The sequence below is a fragment of the Pseudophryne corroboree genome, chromosome 2 (genome assembly GCF_028390025.1).
Source record: "Pseudophryne corroboree isolate aPseCor3 chromosome 2, aPseCor3.hap2, whole genome shotgun sequence".
In the NCBI taxonomy this organism is placed as follows: domain Eukaryota; kingdom Metazoa; phylum Chordata; class Amphibia; order Anura; family Myobatrachidae; genus Pseudophryne; species Pseudophryne corroboree.
Window position 1 is genome coordinate 802,849,334 of NC_086445.1, and position 17,501 is coordinate 802,866,834.

The window sequence follows — 17,501 nt, forward strand, 5'->3', positions numbered from 1 at the left end:
GGGGCTCATTTGCGCTCACCACGCTGCCGCCACACTGGCCACTCATACTACACACATAACCGGATGATTAACAATTGTGGATTTGTGCTATGAGTCTTAATTTCTAAACATGTACTTACTGTTTTTCTGTAAAGTTGGGGTGACGGTGACGGCACTTTGTACAGTCCCACTGTCACTGGTCTGAGCATCCACGACGTCTTCAATGGTTGCAGTTATGCTGTCCTCCCTCGTTTCTGGATGTGTTTATGGACGGCTGGGAGGATGTGTCGCTGTCCTCAGGTGTGTCGTCAATTAACAACGGTGATGACGGACAGACGTCACTGCTTGTCTGTGTCTCTTCTGGAGTGCCTTCTGTAGCAGTGTACTGTGAACTGGAAGACAGACTCACCGGACTGCATATAGCTGTGTTTCCAAAGATATTGGCGCAGATGTCATAGTACTGCGAGTTGATACGGCCAACACCGCTCTTTTTCCTGTTGTTGTCATGCACCTTCAGGAACTGCTTTTTAAGAGTTTTAATTTTGTTTAACACTTGCTGCTGTGTGCGGATGATTCCCCTGGCTTCCAGCATCTTGGAGATGTTTTTATAAATCACTGCATCTTTAACTGTGCCTGTGATCTGCCTCATTATTTCCTCATCTCCCCTAATGCTCAGCAACTCTCTAACCTCCTGGTCTGTCCAGGTCGCCATGCTGCCTTCCTCACACGCATCCAGGACGCTCCCCAGGGCTCTGAAAGATGACATCATCTTTTCTGAGCCCATGAAAGCTCCAATCGGAGGCCTTTTAACAGTCCCGGGTAGTGAATCCCGGGACGGGCCCTTTCACACTACCCAGCTTCCCGAGACAGTCCCGGATTCAACCCTGGTTGAAATCCCGGGATGCTCGATCCGGGAAATTGGCCCTGTACCCTTTCACACTGACAAAAATCCTGGGATGATGCGCGTTCACGTGCAATATCTCGGGATTTTCATGCGAGTGGAAAAGGGGTATTACTCACAAAGCACATTATATATGTATGTCCAATATGTTCTTTTCTTTCTTTCCTTTCTTTCATTTCCTATGTAAATTATGAAGCCTCTGTTATTTATCAATCTCCCCTCCTTTCTTTTGTTGCCTTGCACCTACTAGACTACCTACACCGGCCCATTTATCCCATGTTCTTTTGATTGTTTACATGCTTATGAAGTGGCTTTACCAGGAAGACAGTATTTACTATTATTGTCAGATGTTATTCGACCACAGCATTTCTTAATGATCCCCACTTTTATTTATGTCCTCTCTACTTTCACTACGCTCCCCACCACCACACACCCAACCCAATCCAGTCTTTTCTAACACCTGACAGGTCCCTTGCTTTAATTTACTTGCCTTAGGACTCATCTCTCTCGAGGTTGGTTCTTTCCTTTCTGCTCCTTTCCACAGTGGCTTGAAATCATTATTTGTCAAGAGCCTTTACCCCTGCAGTTGGAATTCTGGTCTCACCTGCCCTAGGATGGGGGCAGCATTCTGAAGCTGCAGGGTTTTCGGAAGATTGTACAGGTACCTTGGTGGATAAGTCAGATACTGTGTGACTGTGCTATTTACGGCATCCATTCAGTGCCGGGAGCGGCTAGGGGCAACCATGCAGCTCACTCCCAGCATGACATTAAATGAGGGCGTGACAAGTGGCCTTCCCCTAAAAGTCACGCTGCAGAGTACGTGGAGTCACGTCTGGTTTTGTGTGCTCATGCGCTTCCAGTGCATGAGAGAAGTCCCATTTCAGAATGTCGGGAGATATGCTAACTCCCCCATCCTGGCACCCACATACCCAGCTCATGGGTACCCTTATTTGAAAGCATGAAGTTCCCTGTTTTAAATGATGTGACCCATATAAAGTTATTCCCAGGTATTCATGTGTGATCACCAGAGAACAGCCCTGCACTGCAGAAATCACTATGAATTCCAGGGATGGGAGTCTACTTCTGCCATGCAGGTCCTTTAACCACTTAACTGGCGATTTTTTTTCTGAAAACTGCTCGGAAAAAAATGTGAGGTTTTATTATGAGTAAATTAGGTGAAGAACATGTTTTTAAAGTTCTCCACAAAGATTTTATTAGTAAACATTAAAATATATATATTTTTAATATTTAAAAAACATTTTATTTTTTTAAAAATCAGAACATTGGTCAACATCGGCGAAAATCGGAATATTGCTAAACATTGCGACCATCGCGACAGATACCGATAAGGGAGGAGAGATGTGGGGAGAAAGGAAGGTGACGCTGGGCTGCCCAATCACTGCTGGTCACTGATCAGGGGCTGTACAGAGCCGTGGGTGTGTTTTAAAAAAAAATATTGTCATCTGATAGCGGCAGGAGGGGATGAAGCTGGGCTGGCTGCAGTGGTCGGGATAGAGGGAGGAGGGAGGGCAGAGCTTTGCTGCCACTGATGCACACAGCAATCGGTACAGAGAGAGGGAAGGAGGGAGGGTTTCCACCTTGTGTGTGTGTGTGGGGGGGGGCTGCAGGGCTGCCTGATCACTGTATGCAGCAGTGATCGGGATACATGGTGAATGCAGGAGGAATAGCAGGTCCCTCTAAGTGAGCGTTTCTAACTGGTCGCATCAGATGCGACCATGTCAGGGAAAGTACAGCCTGGTGTGGTTGCATCTGATGCGACCATGCCATGCAAGCAGTTAACCTCAGGGCATGTTTATTTGAAAGAGTGGAGTACATTCTTTCAAATAATGTGGCACCATATTATCTGGTGATCACTACACAGTGTCACTGCAGAAATACTAGTAGAGCCAACAAGTAGGGAAGGCACTTTTAACTTGAATAATCTTCCCAATATATTTGCTTACACACTTGGGGGCACCATATTTTGAAAGGGGGACTGTAATAAATAATTACTGCTATTGATGTTGGAATGTGACCCACCCAAAAAGTGATAACATAAACTCAGCAGCTGAGGGGTTAAAATGTACGGCACAAATAGCTTCACGTGCAATAAGGAATGATGATGGAAGAATAATTTAAAAATGGTAAAAGATGGAAAGTCCATATAAATGTACTGTACATGGGACTAGCCAAAGTAAAGGCCTACTACTCGGACTGTCAGAAAAAGTCATGAATTTCAGGGAGTTCTCCCAGACTCCTTTAAGAGCATACTATCCTCCCACATATCACCTACCTCCCAAGAGCAGGAGACGGGGGTGACGCTTGATTATGCCATTTGCCATGAATTTCCTCACTGTGTCCATGTCCTTAATGCACAATGACATGAGTCTCTGCATTGTACAGTAAGGAGCGGTGCCATGATGATGCATATTGTGTTATCATGACCCCTGCACTTGCCCCCTGGACATCCTTTCCAGGATCTACAGTATAAGAGGGGAAGCCAAAATGTTGTCAAACATGGGTACAAGTGATATATGGGAGGGTTTCTAAATCTTGTAGGTTTTAGAAGTAACTGTAAGCAAGTGATGACACCTAGGGGTGTATTTACTAAAAGTCGATTTGGGTCGATCTTGATCGGTATTTATATATATTAACTCTTTATAATTTGGAGTGCCGGTATAATCTTTTTATCTATCTATCTATCTATCTATCTATCTATCTATCTATCTATCTATCTATCTATCTATCTATCTATATATCATTTTCCATCAGCCGGCACTCCCTGGATAGCTTACTGATGCCTTGCCAGGGTGCTCTCCTTTGGGTCAAACAGATCCCTGAATACAAATTGCAATATACAGAGGCACTCCCGGACTTCCTACTTGGTGAAACAAATGCGGTGATTTAATTCAACGTTTCGGGGAACTGCCCCCCGTCATCAGGACACACACACATCAAACAGTGTACAAACTATAGTGCTTAAATACATACTTACAGGTCTTCAGCCTCCCAGCTCGTGTTCCCGGCATCTGCGTCTCACTTCCGGTCCCGAGTGTGACGTCTCCCCGGAAGTGACGTCCGCCGGGCCACCATGCCAGGGCTAATCAGGTTGTCATGGTAATACAGCCGACGCTGCTGCCTCCACATGTGCTCGGATACCCAGTTCCCAGTTAGTACTCACGGCGTTCATGTCCCCCTTCCGATCCCGACTATGCCATCGCCCCGGAAGTGACGTACGCCGGGTACTTCCCCAAGGACTTGTCCCCGTTGCCATGGTGATCCCACAGCAGCCTCCGCTGTCTCCATATGACCTGCTGATACATAATACATATTAAATAATAACAATGCAAATCATTATACAGTGCAACTATCAGCTAATAATAATAAAATACATATTCACTAAAACACATGTGTAAATATCCTAAATACAAGATCTTACCTTGATTAGATATGAATAGATAGCACCAAACCTCTCTGTCGCCATCTAGTGACTACAATTCATTATCACATCCTAAATTAAAAATTAAAAACTAGTGTTGCTAACCTCCACTGTAATATTCTACAATTGGTGTTAATATCGAACAATCTCCATATGCAAATCTGTCAAACATATATAGACTATATTCTCTCCCACCGAGTCTATGTTGTTCATCACTAAACCATATCACCCGTCCCTGCTGTCTAAAGCTGTTTTATGCAACCACAAAAATAGTTATAAGAAACAACTGAGATTTAGGGCTTCATTCAGCCCATGTGAGCTAACCGTATTCAAACGGTATATCCATTTGCATTCCATGTGCAAGAACTGCTTATCTCTATCCCCCCCCTCTCAAGTTGGGGGGGATCTGATCAATTATTCTGTATCTGAGGTTTGCCATGGAGTGTTTGGCCCTAAGGAAGTGGCGTGCTACTGTCTGGTCACTCCTCCCTTCGCTGATTGCTTCTCTTATTGCTCCTCTATGTTGGGCCATTCTTTCTTTGAATTGCCTTTTGGTTTTCCCAACATAGTGGAGTCCGCAGGGGCAGGTGAGTAAATAAATGACATATTTCGAGGTGCATGTCACAGGATACCTGATGTGTAGTGTTTTCCCAGTGTGAGGGTGCGTGAACTTGCTGCCAGCAATCCTATAGCTGCAGGTCACGCAACCTGTGCATTTGTAGCACCCTCCTGGTCTAGTCAAAAAATGTGTTTTAGGGGGTTCATTTTGTTGATGTTTGAACGATTTTCAATCGATTTTGTGTTTCAGGGTCTAGATCACAGGTTCTCAAACTCGGTCCTCAGGACCCCACACAGTGCATGTTTTGCAGGTAACACAGCAGGTGCACAGGTGTATTAATTACTCACTGACACATTGTAAAAGGTCCACAGGTGGAGCTAATTATTTCACTTGCGATTCTGTGAGGAGACCTGCAAAACATGCACTGTGTGGGGTCCTGAGGACCGAGTTTGAGAACCTATGGTCTAGATCACACATTTACTCACACATGAATTTTGACATTGTTTAAAAAGAAAATGTAAAAATCATGTTAGTAAATGTGGAATTTAGACCCCGAAATACAAAATCGACCAAACATCAACCCAGATCGACTTTTAGTAAATGTACCCCTAAATCCCAAGTTTTCAAAAACATGATTTTTGACATATTTTTTTAAAGGATGTAAAAAATTATCTTTTAGTAAATATGTGATTTACACCCTGAAACAAAATTGATCAAAAAATCGACAAAAAACATCAACCAAAAATCAAAATCTAGTAAATGTACCCACCTGTCCATTACGTGTATTTTTATTGCCCTAGATGGATTTGTTCACACAAAATGTCAAAGGAAAACTATGGGGGTGATTCAAACTTGATCGTAGCTGTGCTATATTTAGCACAGCTACGATCAGGAACACAGACATGCGGGTGGACGCCCAACACAGGGCTAGCCCGCCACGCATGTCAGTCCCTGCCCCGTCGCAGAAGTGCAAAAGCATTGCACAGCAGCAATGCTTTTGTACGTCAGGAGTAGCTCTCGGCGAGCGCGGCTTTTGCGTGCTGGCAGGGAGCTACTCGTCACTATCCGGGTCGCAGCGGCTGCGTGTGACGTCACACAGCCGCTGCAGCCCACCCCCCGCACGCTCCAGCCACGCCTGCATTGGCCGGGCCACGCCCACAAATGACGGCCAAACTCCGCCATGCCGCCCCCTCCCGCCCAGCAACTGCTTCTGCCTGTCAATCAGGCAGAGGCGATCGCTAGGCAACGACAGCTGTCGGCTGTCATCCACGCGCCGGCGCACTGCGGCTCCGGCGCATGCGCAGTTCTGACCTGATCGCTGTGCTGCAAAGAACTGCGAAGAGCGATCAGGTCAGAATGACCCCCTATATACTGTACCTCAAAATCCTTGTCTAATAGTTCCCATAAATAATGCTAAAATAGGGTACTGAGCTATTGTATAATTGGAACACAACAGTATAATTTATGAGTTAGCAGGCATGGGTAGAGCAGACAATGCTTTACCTGTGTTGTTACTGTGTAGAACATGTCGCAACAAGAGGAATTTTGAAATATATCAGCATAACATGAATAAGGAACACTACTGTGTGGCATAACAAAAAATATACCTAACGAGAGTAAGGGACACTACATTGTTGTGTAACGTGAATAAGGGGCACTGTTGTGTGGCATATGTGAATAAGGGACACTACTGTGTGGCGTAATGTAAACAAGGGACATTTCTTTGTGGTGTAATGTGAATAAGAGGCACTACTGTGTGATGTGATGTAATGTCAATAGTTGGCACTACTGTGTGGCATAAAATGAATTGGGGTCACTATTGTATATATTGTGGTGAGAGGGCTTGTGTCTCACCACAATTGCGCACATTTCTGTGGGATCAGCTCCCTTTAGGAGAGGAAAACAAGACCTGCACATTCTGCACCTGCAGTGGAGATTTATAATTCCGGCCTTTCTGAATTGCACAGCTACAGCTAGAGAAACAGATGTCCGGGTTTTCCAGCTCACCCAGAGACAGCAGGAAGTCAGGTGCAGGAGAGGGGTTTATAATACCAATTACCCAGAGTTCTGGGCGCTGATGCTTTTAGAGGCCAGTGAGCAGGGAACAGTTTGTAGCACCAAGGACTGTAGACATTGGCCGTGCCAGAAGAGCATGGCATGTGTGTCTGCAGACCACTGCAGCAGAATGACTATTGGGCACGGGAAGTGCTAGGACCTTTTATGTTTGTCTGTTTATTTTCTGTATGTACCTGAGTGAACAGGTGCTGTTCTACAGTGTCTGATGCCAGTAAAGACACTGTGTTGTAACCAGAAAAACGAACTAATTAGCAAACAAAATAATCTACGCATCGAATTGTCTCGCTCATCGTGCCACAGAGCAGGTAAAGCAGGGGTCAGAGCAACACGGTACCTGGATGATAGGTTGACAATGAAAAGGTCGACAGTCAGTAGGTCGACCCCAGATGATCGACTTTTATTAGATCAACATGGTCAAAGGTTGACATGTAAAAGGTAGACCGTGCAAAAGGTCGACAGTTTCAAAAGGTCAACATGACAGTGGTTGACACAGGTTGTTGTTTTTTTAAATCACTGTTTTCAACTTTTTTATACTTTACTATCCATGTAGACTATGATTGGGAACAGTAACCTGTGCCGAGCGCAGCGATGTACCTTACCTATGCTTACACATTATGGAACATGGTACAATTATGGAAGGTTTTTAGTAGGGCAAAAGTGGGAAAAAAACACATACAAAAAAACTTGTTGACCATTTCCATGTCGATCTTTTGACCCTGTAGACCTTTTCCTTATGTCCTTTTGACCCGGTCCTTTTTTCATGTCGGCCATTTGGGTCGAGCATTTAACTGTAGACCTTTTTACTGAAGATCTAATGAACCGAACTCGAGCCACACTTGGGTAAGGTGGTGGGGGGAGGGGGAAAGGTCAGAGACACACATGGGTAATGGGGCACATAATAATGAGGCACCCATCATAGAGTGTGCTCAAGATGGCTCCCTCATCTGGTACCTTTAGTGGGTGGAATATATAACCCGTGGACGTTATTACCCAAAATGCCTACACCAGCCCTCCATTCTGTTTTTTGTGTAATCTAGGTTTTATTTCTTGTTTTTTCTTTTTTATGTCTGTGTGGCATTTCTATTGCTCTATTACTTAAATCTGTGTGCTATCATGCAATAATGTAATAAAAAATGCAGGCAGTAAAGTGATGTCAAGTCACCTGTTTTTTAAACGTACTAACCTTTGTACAGAACCTAATGGGTGAGTATGCATAAAAAATAGATCATAAAATGTCCTTTAATAAGAATTTTCTTGTTACAGTATTCCATTTTAATGTAAGAAACGTAAACCTGGGAAAACACTTAGGGCGAGATGTAATAAAGTCCAAGTTCAGCGGCCGTGCGGGATGCCCGCTGAACTCGGATTTCATTACATCCCGCCCGTAGGTTGTGTTTGGAGGGGCTGGAGAAGCTAGCATAATGTCAGTTGCTTAGCTGCCAGAACTACCTTTAATATTGCTGGTCACTCTTACTACTGTGACAACAGAGTAGCAGCTAAATGGATATGCATTTGGCATCTCTCATGAGCAACTGAACCAGCCCATGGAGAATTCTCACAGATGGGGTAAACACCTGCAATCTGTAGAAGAACATTGTAAACCTTAGAACAGCTAGATTTTAAGTTTGAAAGTATTTCTGACAAAATAGCCCTGGTTAAGTTAGTGAAATCAATTTTCAGACGTTGCTTTTTCCATATTGCCATATTTATGTGAAGGTTCCTCTAATGACTTTCACAAGGCATTGTTATTTATTGATAAATATCAATATTACTCTGCTCTATGGGGTTCATTCCGAGTTGATCGTAGCTGTGAAAATCTAGCACAGCTACGATCATCTTTCCTGACATGCGGGGGGACGCCCAGCACGGGGCTAGTCCGCCCCGCATGTCAGTCCGGCCCCCCTCGCAGAAGTGCAAAGGCATCGCACAGCAGCGATGCCTTTGCACTTCAGGAGTAACTCCCGGCCAGCGCAGCTTTAGTGTGCTGGCCGGGAGCTACTCCTCGCTCCCTGGCCTGCAGCGGCTGCGTATGACGTCACGCAGCCGCTGCGGCCCACCCCCCGTTCGGTCTGACCACGCCTGCGTTGGCCGCCGTTTCGCCCCATCCCGCCCATCGATTGCCTCTGCCTGTCAATCAGGCAGAGGCGATCGCTATTCTGCTACGGCCTTCGGCCGTCCCGCATGCGCACTACGGTGCCGGCGCATGCGCAGCAGGGACCCGTTCGCTCTGCTTGCGTTAAAACGCAGCAAGCGAATGGGTCGGAATGACCCCCTATGTGTGCACACTGATGGAGGATTATTAGTCCTATTTGACTTTTGTTCTGAGCTGTATTTAGCAAACAGACGGAAACAGTTTAACATTAGCAAGGTACAAACACTGCAAAGCACAATGGGCCTAATTCAGACCTGGTCGCAAGCAGGCGATTTTTGCACTGCTGCGACCAGGTAATCGCCGCCTACAGGGGGAGGGGGTAATCACTGTGCAGGGGTGCGAATGCATGTGCAGAGAGCTGCACAGTCTCTGCACAGCTCAGGACTTACTCTTCCAGTGCGATTGATCCGGCCCGGAGCTGACGTCAGGCACCCTCCCTTCAAACGGCTGGACACGCCTGCGTTTCTCCGGACACTCCTAGGAAACGGTCAGTTGACACCCACAAACGGCCTCTTCCTGTCAATCTTCTTGCGATCGCCGTTAAAATCACTTTCTTCGGCCATCCCGTTGCTGTCCTGCACTCCCCATCGCTGGGTGGGACCTCGTGCCTGCGCAGTTCATTCCCGATTGCTGCTGAGCGAAAACGCACAGCAGCCATCGGGTCTGAATGACCCCCAATATGTATGCAGCATTATGAGCAAAAGCTTACAATAGCCTATCTGCAATCTGGTTGGGAATTTAAATTATTTTAAACTTTAAATTTAAGGTGAATGTCATAGTAACTTTTTTGAGGAAAGTTACATTACACATGTTTCAAATCCTTTTTTGTATTATGTTTTCAGGAGAGAAAATTTGTTGGGGGGTCTGGTCAGATAAGTGAGAAGATAATGGAGCGTCTTCAGGGTCGTGTGAAGTTACAAAGCCCAGTAATCAGACTTGATCAGACAGGTGAAACTGTCATTGTAGAGACTTTAAACCATGAAATCTACAAGGTAAACTAAATAAGTACTGTATGTTCATATTTAAACAAATTACCAATGTTCCCGACACAAAAAGCATAATCTTACAATCTTCTTATCCTGTATAGCTGCTTTTAAAATCTGATGTTCAATACAACATTGAATGAACAAATTCATGAGTTAAGGGCCCCCATACATCTGCAGTGGATTGGGACAGGTCCCCAATCCACCCACACCTGGGTCGGCAAGTATGGAAATTCAAATTGTTGAATTTCCCTGATTTGCCAATCCTGATCAAAATATGTTTGGATTGGCAAAACTTGGAATTTTAGCATGCAGAATTTCCCCAACAGATTGCTGATCATCAATGGGTGCTGACCAGCGTTTTTGTACGAGGAACTTTAAAATAGGTTGGATCGGGGTTTCGAGGAAAGTCATTGTAGATGTATGGGGCCCTTAAACTTCATAAGTAATTAGCTGAAGAATAAGATTTTTAACAGTTTTTGTTCTTTCTATGCATTTGTATATAACAACTAAAACAAACATGCAGATATGTCCTCATACATCTTTGCTGCCGTCACGCCAAAGTGCACCTCTTGGCACGCTAGGTCTCATGATTATCTTCTAGCTTTTTTGCTAAAAAATGTGTCTTGTTTGCAATACAATGAGACTAGACGCACAAGAAGACTGTGCTACATCTGTGTGCAGCTGAGTCTTTGAATCTGTACATAAAGTGCTGCAATGCAGCAACCACAGCATTTGCCAGGCCTGGCCAAACTGTGGCTCTCCAGCTGTTGTGAAACTACACATCCCAGCATGCCTTGTCACAGTTTTAGCATTCCCTAATAGCACAATTGTGGCAGAGCATGCTGGGACTTGTAGTTTCACAACAGCTGGAGAGCCACAGGTTGGCCAGGCCTGGCATTTGCCAATACAAGTTCTGTTCTGCTCCGTATACAGACTCTTTCACACACAATGTACAAATGTCATATATCAAATTAATCAGCAGAGTCTTCTCATGCGTCCTAATGGCATTGTGTTGTGACTAAAACGCATTTTCAGCAAAAGAGAAGGACAACGTTAGCAGCATTGCACGGGACCTGAGTGAGCGTTGCCAGGCATCTTGTGCTGCATTGCGCATCAGAGATTGGAGCGGGAGGTAATACCACCCTAGATCAGCGGCCGTGCAGGATGCCGGCCGAACTCAGACATTTTTTTAAAGGGGAAATCACTTACAGGGCAAAATCATGCCTTGTATAGGATTGCCCCTTTAACAAAATCGTCTGAGTATGGACGGCATCCCACACGGCTGCCGAACTCGGGCAGCATTCCATCCGGCCCTCCCTATATGTAAATTTATGAGTTATGCTTTTTCGCAGAAAGAGTTTATTGGATATTTGTGCTGTTTTAGATTTTCAATAAGTAGTTCACAATCGCCTTTGTTTGATATACTGTTCCACAATCACGGACACATTCATGGGTGTGTGTGCTGTTTTTGTTAGGGATCTTTTTGATGAGAAATTCATAATCTTAAAAATACTTTTTTTATGTACAATAAAATCATATGCATGCTTCCAATAACTTCATGAATTGTTAATTGTGTATCCGTCTAACAGTATTGTGATTTGTTGGAACAGTCATGTGATCAAAGTCCCTTTTAGTCACGACTAGCTTTGTTTAACATTGTCTTTTGATAATGGTGTTTGTAGGCACCAAACCTGGTAAAGGGATGACACTATTTTTAAATTCCATTCAATATGTTTTGTATTTTAAGTCCCCTCCCACAACTGACAGTCAGTTTTGCAGGTCTTACACAAGGCTGACAACTTATACCTTTATGTTTCTCATTGTAGCGTAGTCCCATGTACATTAAAGTGTGCTCTTCCATCTCACTAGTGTTTTCTTCTATTAAATGCATAGGTGTGCGCAGGGGGGGTGCCTGGTGCGCACAGGCACCCCCTAATGTCTGGCACCCCGATCTCACATGCCTGATGCAGCGATCGCAGAGCAGGCTGATTACTGTCCCCTCTGCGCTGCACCCTGTCAGGACTGCATTATTGACCGGACGCATGGGTTAATCAAGGGTGCCACTGCCACCGGCTTTCAAACTCCCGGCTCCACCTCCATGTACAAAAACAGCGTGATGTGATTACGTCAAGCTGCTCGCACGCCCACCCGCCACATGCCCACCTCTCTCCTTCTATGCTATGCCAACGCCAGCCATTGATGAGGAGCAGCATGCAGCCAGCGTTCCTCTTAGGAAGACAAATTCAATACTGGCAGTTGGTCGCAGCAGCATTGACACGTCACTCGTTTTTCCAGCAGCAGCAGTACTAGTCTGCGACTGTCAGTGTCAGTGAGTGACTGACTTGTAAGTCATACCCCTTTTCCACTAGCTTTTTAAAACACTGGTAAATGCGCGGGGGTGCACATTTACCAGTGTTTTTTTCCTAGTGGAAAAAGGGTCCCCCTGCAAATTCCCGGATCAAGTGATCTAGGAATCCTACCCGGGTAGCTAGCCGGGTTGAACACGTGTTCAACCCGGCTAGCTGTCTAGTGTGAACGGAGCCGTTTCGAGGCGACATGGCTCCTGTTCACTGTGTATGGGAGGGCGGCGCTGGGAGATCATGTGATCTCCCAGCGCCGCCCCTGCCGCGTCACCAACCCGGGTTAGTGAGCGCTGTCTTTACGGGGCTGTAGCACGGGTCGCAGCCGTGTCAGGCGAGACAGCTGCGACCCGTGCTACACAGGTGGAAAAGGGGTATAAGCTGCTGCAGCTTGCAGGGGAAAGAGAGGGGGAGCCAGACCAGGCTGAGGAGGAGCAGTGTAATTGCAGTGAGTGCCATCAGGGGTGTTTGTTTGGTGCACACCACAACATCTGACAATGTATCTGTATTATTAGGATTGGTACAAGGGTGGATATTTTATATTTTGCGTTGACCGTCAATAGATGGTGCAAGACACGCCCAAAAGGTGGTGCTAGACACACCCCTCCGATGGTGCACCCCCTAATAAAATGCGCTGCGCACGCCTATGATTAAATGTATCAGATAGACTTTGAATGCTCACATGAGATTAGTCTATTTCAACATATAATATAGATAATGCCTAAGTGTGGCTGCGCAGCACCTGATTAACCAAAAGGTCTATTAACAGGATTATCATTCAATTTCTTATAAGAAGACTGAAAGATGACTGTAGTACATGATAACAATCCTACAGATTTTGATTGGCTCTGTTGTGTGCATCATGGTTTTTTTTTTGTGGTTGTTTGTTTTTTCAGCGTACACAGGTTACAATATGGGATTGTGAACTGCATAGGCATTTATGGCATTATTGCATGGAATAGATGGGAGTAGAATGGTATTTTATGACATTTCTTGTACATGGTATGTGTGCCTATAATCTTGCATTGTAATAGGCTTTTACTGAAAGTGTCTAAGGTCCATGGCCATTTGTTTTTAAGGGGGAGAAGCTACATAGGTTATTGAGGGTTTCATCTCAGTTGTGTTTGTATATGCTGATATAGAGATTTTGTTATTAATTTTATTTATATTGTGCTTTTCTCCAAAAGGACTCAAGACGCATAGTTATATTATCCTGCCTGTTAGTGGCAGTCAAGGATCATTGTTTGCATTCATTAACCAGTTGTAACGGGATGTGTCTAATTTGCCGGCTATCTGGATCCCGCTGGTCAGGACACCGCCAGCCGGAATCCCGGCGCAGCAGGGCTGTTCCCACTCGTGGGTGTCCACGATACCCATAGAGTGGGAATAGATCCTGTGGCAGGCGCAGCGAGCCCACAGCATTGCGAATACAGCGAGCCCGCAAGGGGACTCTTAGCGCTCGCCCCACTGCCGGCATTCTGCCGGCTGGGATGCCGCTGTCGGGATATGGACAGCCGGCATCCCATCCGCCGGTAAAGCATACTGAATCCGTTGTAACTGTATGAATGGGGAAGAGTGAACTTGTGTTGATAGTTATTTATATATTTTTAGTTACAGAGATAACATTTGTACTTTCAGAGCAACTATGTTATTAGTGCTATACCACCAGTACTGACTACTAAGATCCACTTTAATCCCGAGCTGCCTTCAGTCAGAAACCAGCTTATACATCGTCTTCCAATGGGATCTGTTATCAAGTGCATGATGTATTACAAGGAAGCCTTCTGGAGGAAAATGGGTAAGTGGTGTATTAGAGCAATTTAATCATTACTGATCATTCTGACATTACATGCACATCTGGTATTCACAGTCAGAGTCACTGACTTTGATAGTGAGCCTGCAGCAGTCGTAATCATTAACACTCCGTAGAGTATAGTGCTGTTCTATGGGAATGTACAGTACATAGGCCCAAATTTATCGAGCCCTGGTGAGTGATAAATTGCACAGTGAAAGTGCCAACCAATCAGCTCCTGTCATTTTTCAGACACAGCCTATAACATGACAGGAGCTGGTTGGTTGGTACTTTATCACCGTGCTATTTATGGCTCTCCAAGCGTTGATAAATCTGAGCCATAGTTCACTATGCTGCACCTGACCTTTGATACACACTAATTAATGCTTCTCAGAAGCGAAGATCAAATACCTTTTTGCTTTCAGTGCCCATGTACTTGTAGCAGTATACTGTAGTATGAAATTAAATCCTTTTTCCGCTTGGAAAAAATATCCAGATGTAACCACGCTCATCCAGCCCGCACACACACCTCACCTTAAGAAACAATAAATACCCAGACTCCGCGTACAGCTGGGGATAATCACACAGGGGGTTTACTGTATATACTTTAGGTTGCAAAATTTGGGTGAAACAGACCAGGCTGATGCAGCTGCAGCATCTCCTGATTCCAATCCCCCCTCTAGGAATGGCAGAAGGTTATTCACTGGAGCACAGCTAGTGCTTCCAGGAAGGGCCACATTATTCACGGGTGGAGGTTACTGAAGCACTCTACCATTACAAAACATTCTAATCTACAGTATTAACACATCAGCAACCCATGCAACAGTGAGTGTCTCCCCTGCACCCCCAGCATGTACAGCGCATCTCCCTCCTGCAACCCCAACATGTACAGTGCACCACCTGCTCCTCTGCACCCCCTATATATACAGTATATATTGCACCCCCACAATAAGCAGTCCCCCTCTTCCTCTTACCTCCACACTTGCCCCATCTGTAGGTCATGGATGACCATTTGCCAGATTCAAAAAGAAAACCTGCAGAGGTTGCCAGGGTCGGTGGTAGTGTAGTGGTGGTGGTTAGGATTTCCTATCATGAGGGCCCCTGGCTGCACAGCCCCTCCACCATCCCCAGCCCACCGCCGGACTAATCCTGCATGAACCACCTGAAGTTGAAGAACTGCACAAGCACAGAGGGCACCAGCACAAAGAACAAGGTGAGGGAGAGGTCCTGCCCCCTGACATTTCCATATTTGCACATGGCTTTCCACATTTTCACAGAGAAATACTGAAAAATTGGGAGGTCCCGGAAGATTTGTGTGGCAGCTTTATTAAAAAACAGAAGCGGGAGAGTAGGTACTATGAAGTTTGAAAGTTTATGCTCTCCTTATCTCATTCTAGGCTCTACCTGAAGTGTTAAACTGAAACTTGTTAATGTCTCAGGGGTATATTTACTAGAGATGTGCGGCTGGCACTTTTCGTGTTTTGTGTTTTGGTTCTAATTCCACTTTCGTGTTTTGGTTTTGGCTTGGTTTTGCCAAAACCACCCTTTCGTGTTTTGGTCTTGGTTTTGGTTTTGGATCTGGATGATTTTTTAAAAAAAAACATAAAAACAGCTAAAATCACAGAATTTGGGGGTAATTTTGCTCCTACGGTATTATTAACCTCAATAACAATCATTTCCACTCATTTACAGTCTATTCTGAACACCTCACACCCCACAATATAGTTTTTAGGCCAAAAGATTGCACCGAGGTTGCTGGATGACTAAGCTAAGCGACACAACTGGACAACACAAACACCTGGCCCATCTAGGAGTGGCACTGCAGTGTCAAACAGGAGGGCAGATATTAAAAAAAAGACCCCAAACAGCACATCATGCAAAGAAGAAAAAGAATTGCAATGAGGTAGTTGTATTACTAAGCCAAGCGATACAAACAATTGGCCCATCTAGGCGTGACACTGCAGTGGCAGACAGAAGGGCAGATATAAAAAAAAAGGCCCCAAACAGCACATCATGCAAAGAAGAAAAATAATTGCAATTGGAAGATTTATATGGCAGTACCCCAGGACTAATACAACAGTACCCCTGGACTCATACGGCAGTGTCACACAGGATGTCAGTTTGCAAAATCTAGGCCCCAAACATCACCTCATGCAAAGATGTTGAAGAGGTGCAATGAGGTAGCTGTATGACTAAGCCAAGCGACACAAACAATTCCAACTGGAATTATACATTCAAATCACTGGAATTATACGTCCAAATCACTGGAATTAATTGGCAAGATCACTGGAATTATATGTCCAAATCACTGGAATTAATTTGCAAAATCACTGGAATTCATAATTATACGTCCAAATCACTGGAATTAAATGGCAAAATCTTGCTATCGCCTGCCTAGTGAAGTGGAATCTAGATGGGATTTGGTACCGGGGACACAATACCTCCATCAATTGTCTAAATCCCACTGCACTAATGGCGGATACCGGATGCACGTCTATCACCAACATAAGTGTTAAGGCCTCAGTTATGAGGGCTTCCATCGTCATGTGAAGCTGAACCACTAGTCATGAACATAGGCCATGGCCTCAGCCATTCCTTGCCACTCCGTGTCGTAAATGGCATATTGGCAAGTTTACGTTTCTCCTCAGACCATTTAAATTTCTTTTTTTGGGTCTTTTAACTGAACTTTGGTTGTTTGCCCTCTACTATCACATTGGGCAGACGACGTTGATGGCATTTCATCGTCTATGTCATGGCTAGTGGCAGCAGCTTCAGCACTAGGAGGAAGTGGTTCTTGATCTTTCCCTGTTTTATCCTCCAATTTTTTGTTCTCCATTATGTTTCTGGAGTTATATAACACAATATGCGGCACAGGAATGACTGATGGCTGCTAGCCAGGACACTACCACTGGTCTGATGCAGCACAACACAAAAACATTGTAAGGGACATGTGGTTGTTGTTATAATTATTATACGGCAACAGTGGACATATAGCAGCAGCAGCAGCGTATATCGTCACTGGAATGACTGATGAGACAGGACACTACCTCTGGTCTGATGCAACACAACACAACAACACTGTAAGGGACTTGTGGTTGTTGTTATAATTATTATACGGCAGTAGTGGACATATAGCAGCAGCGTATATCGTCACTGGAATGATTGATGAACAGGACACTACCACTAGTCTGATGCAGCGCAGCACAACAACACTGTCAGGGACTTGTGGTTGTTATAATTATTATACGGCAGCAGTG

The 17,501-nt window shown here is 44.9% G+C and overlaps 1 protein-coding gene across 1 annotated transcript in view; it reads left to right on the forward strand.

The window, feature by feature from the left end:
* The window catches only part of LOC135049264 (amine oxidase [flavin-containing] A-like), a 148,339-nt gene that overhangs the window by 49,219 nt on the left and 81,619 nt on the right, over nt 1-17,501 (forward strand). Inside the window, exons 5-6 of the mRNA XM_063955624.1 lie at nt 9,949-10,098; nt 14,091-14,250. Coding sequence (XP_063811694.1) covers nt 9,949-10,098; nt 14,091-14,250 — 310 coding nt within the window. The remainder of the gene's footprint in view (nt 1-9,948; nt 10,099-14,090; nt 14,251-17,501) is intronic.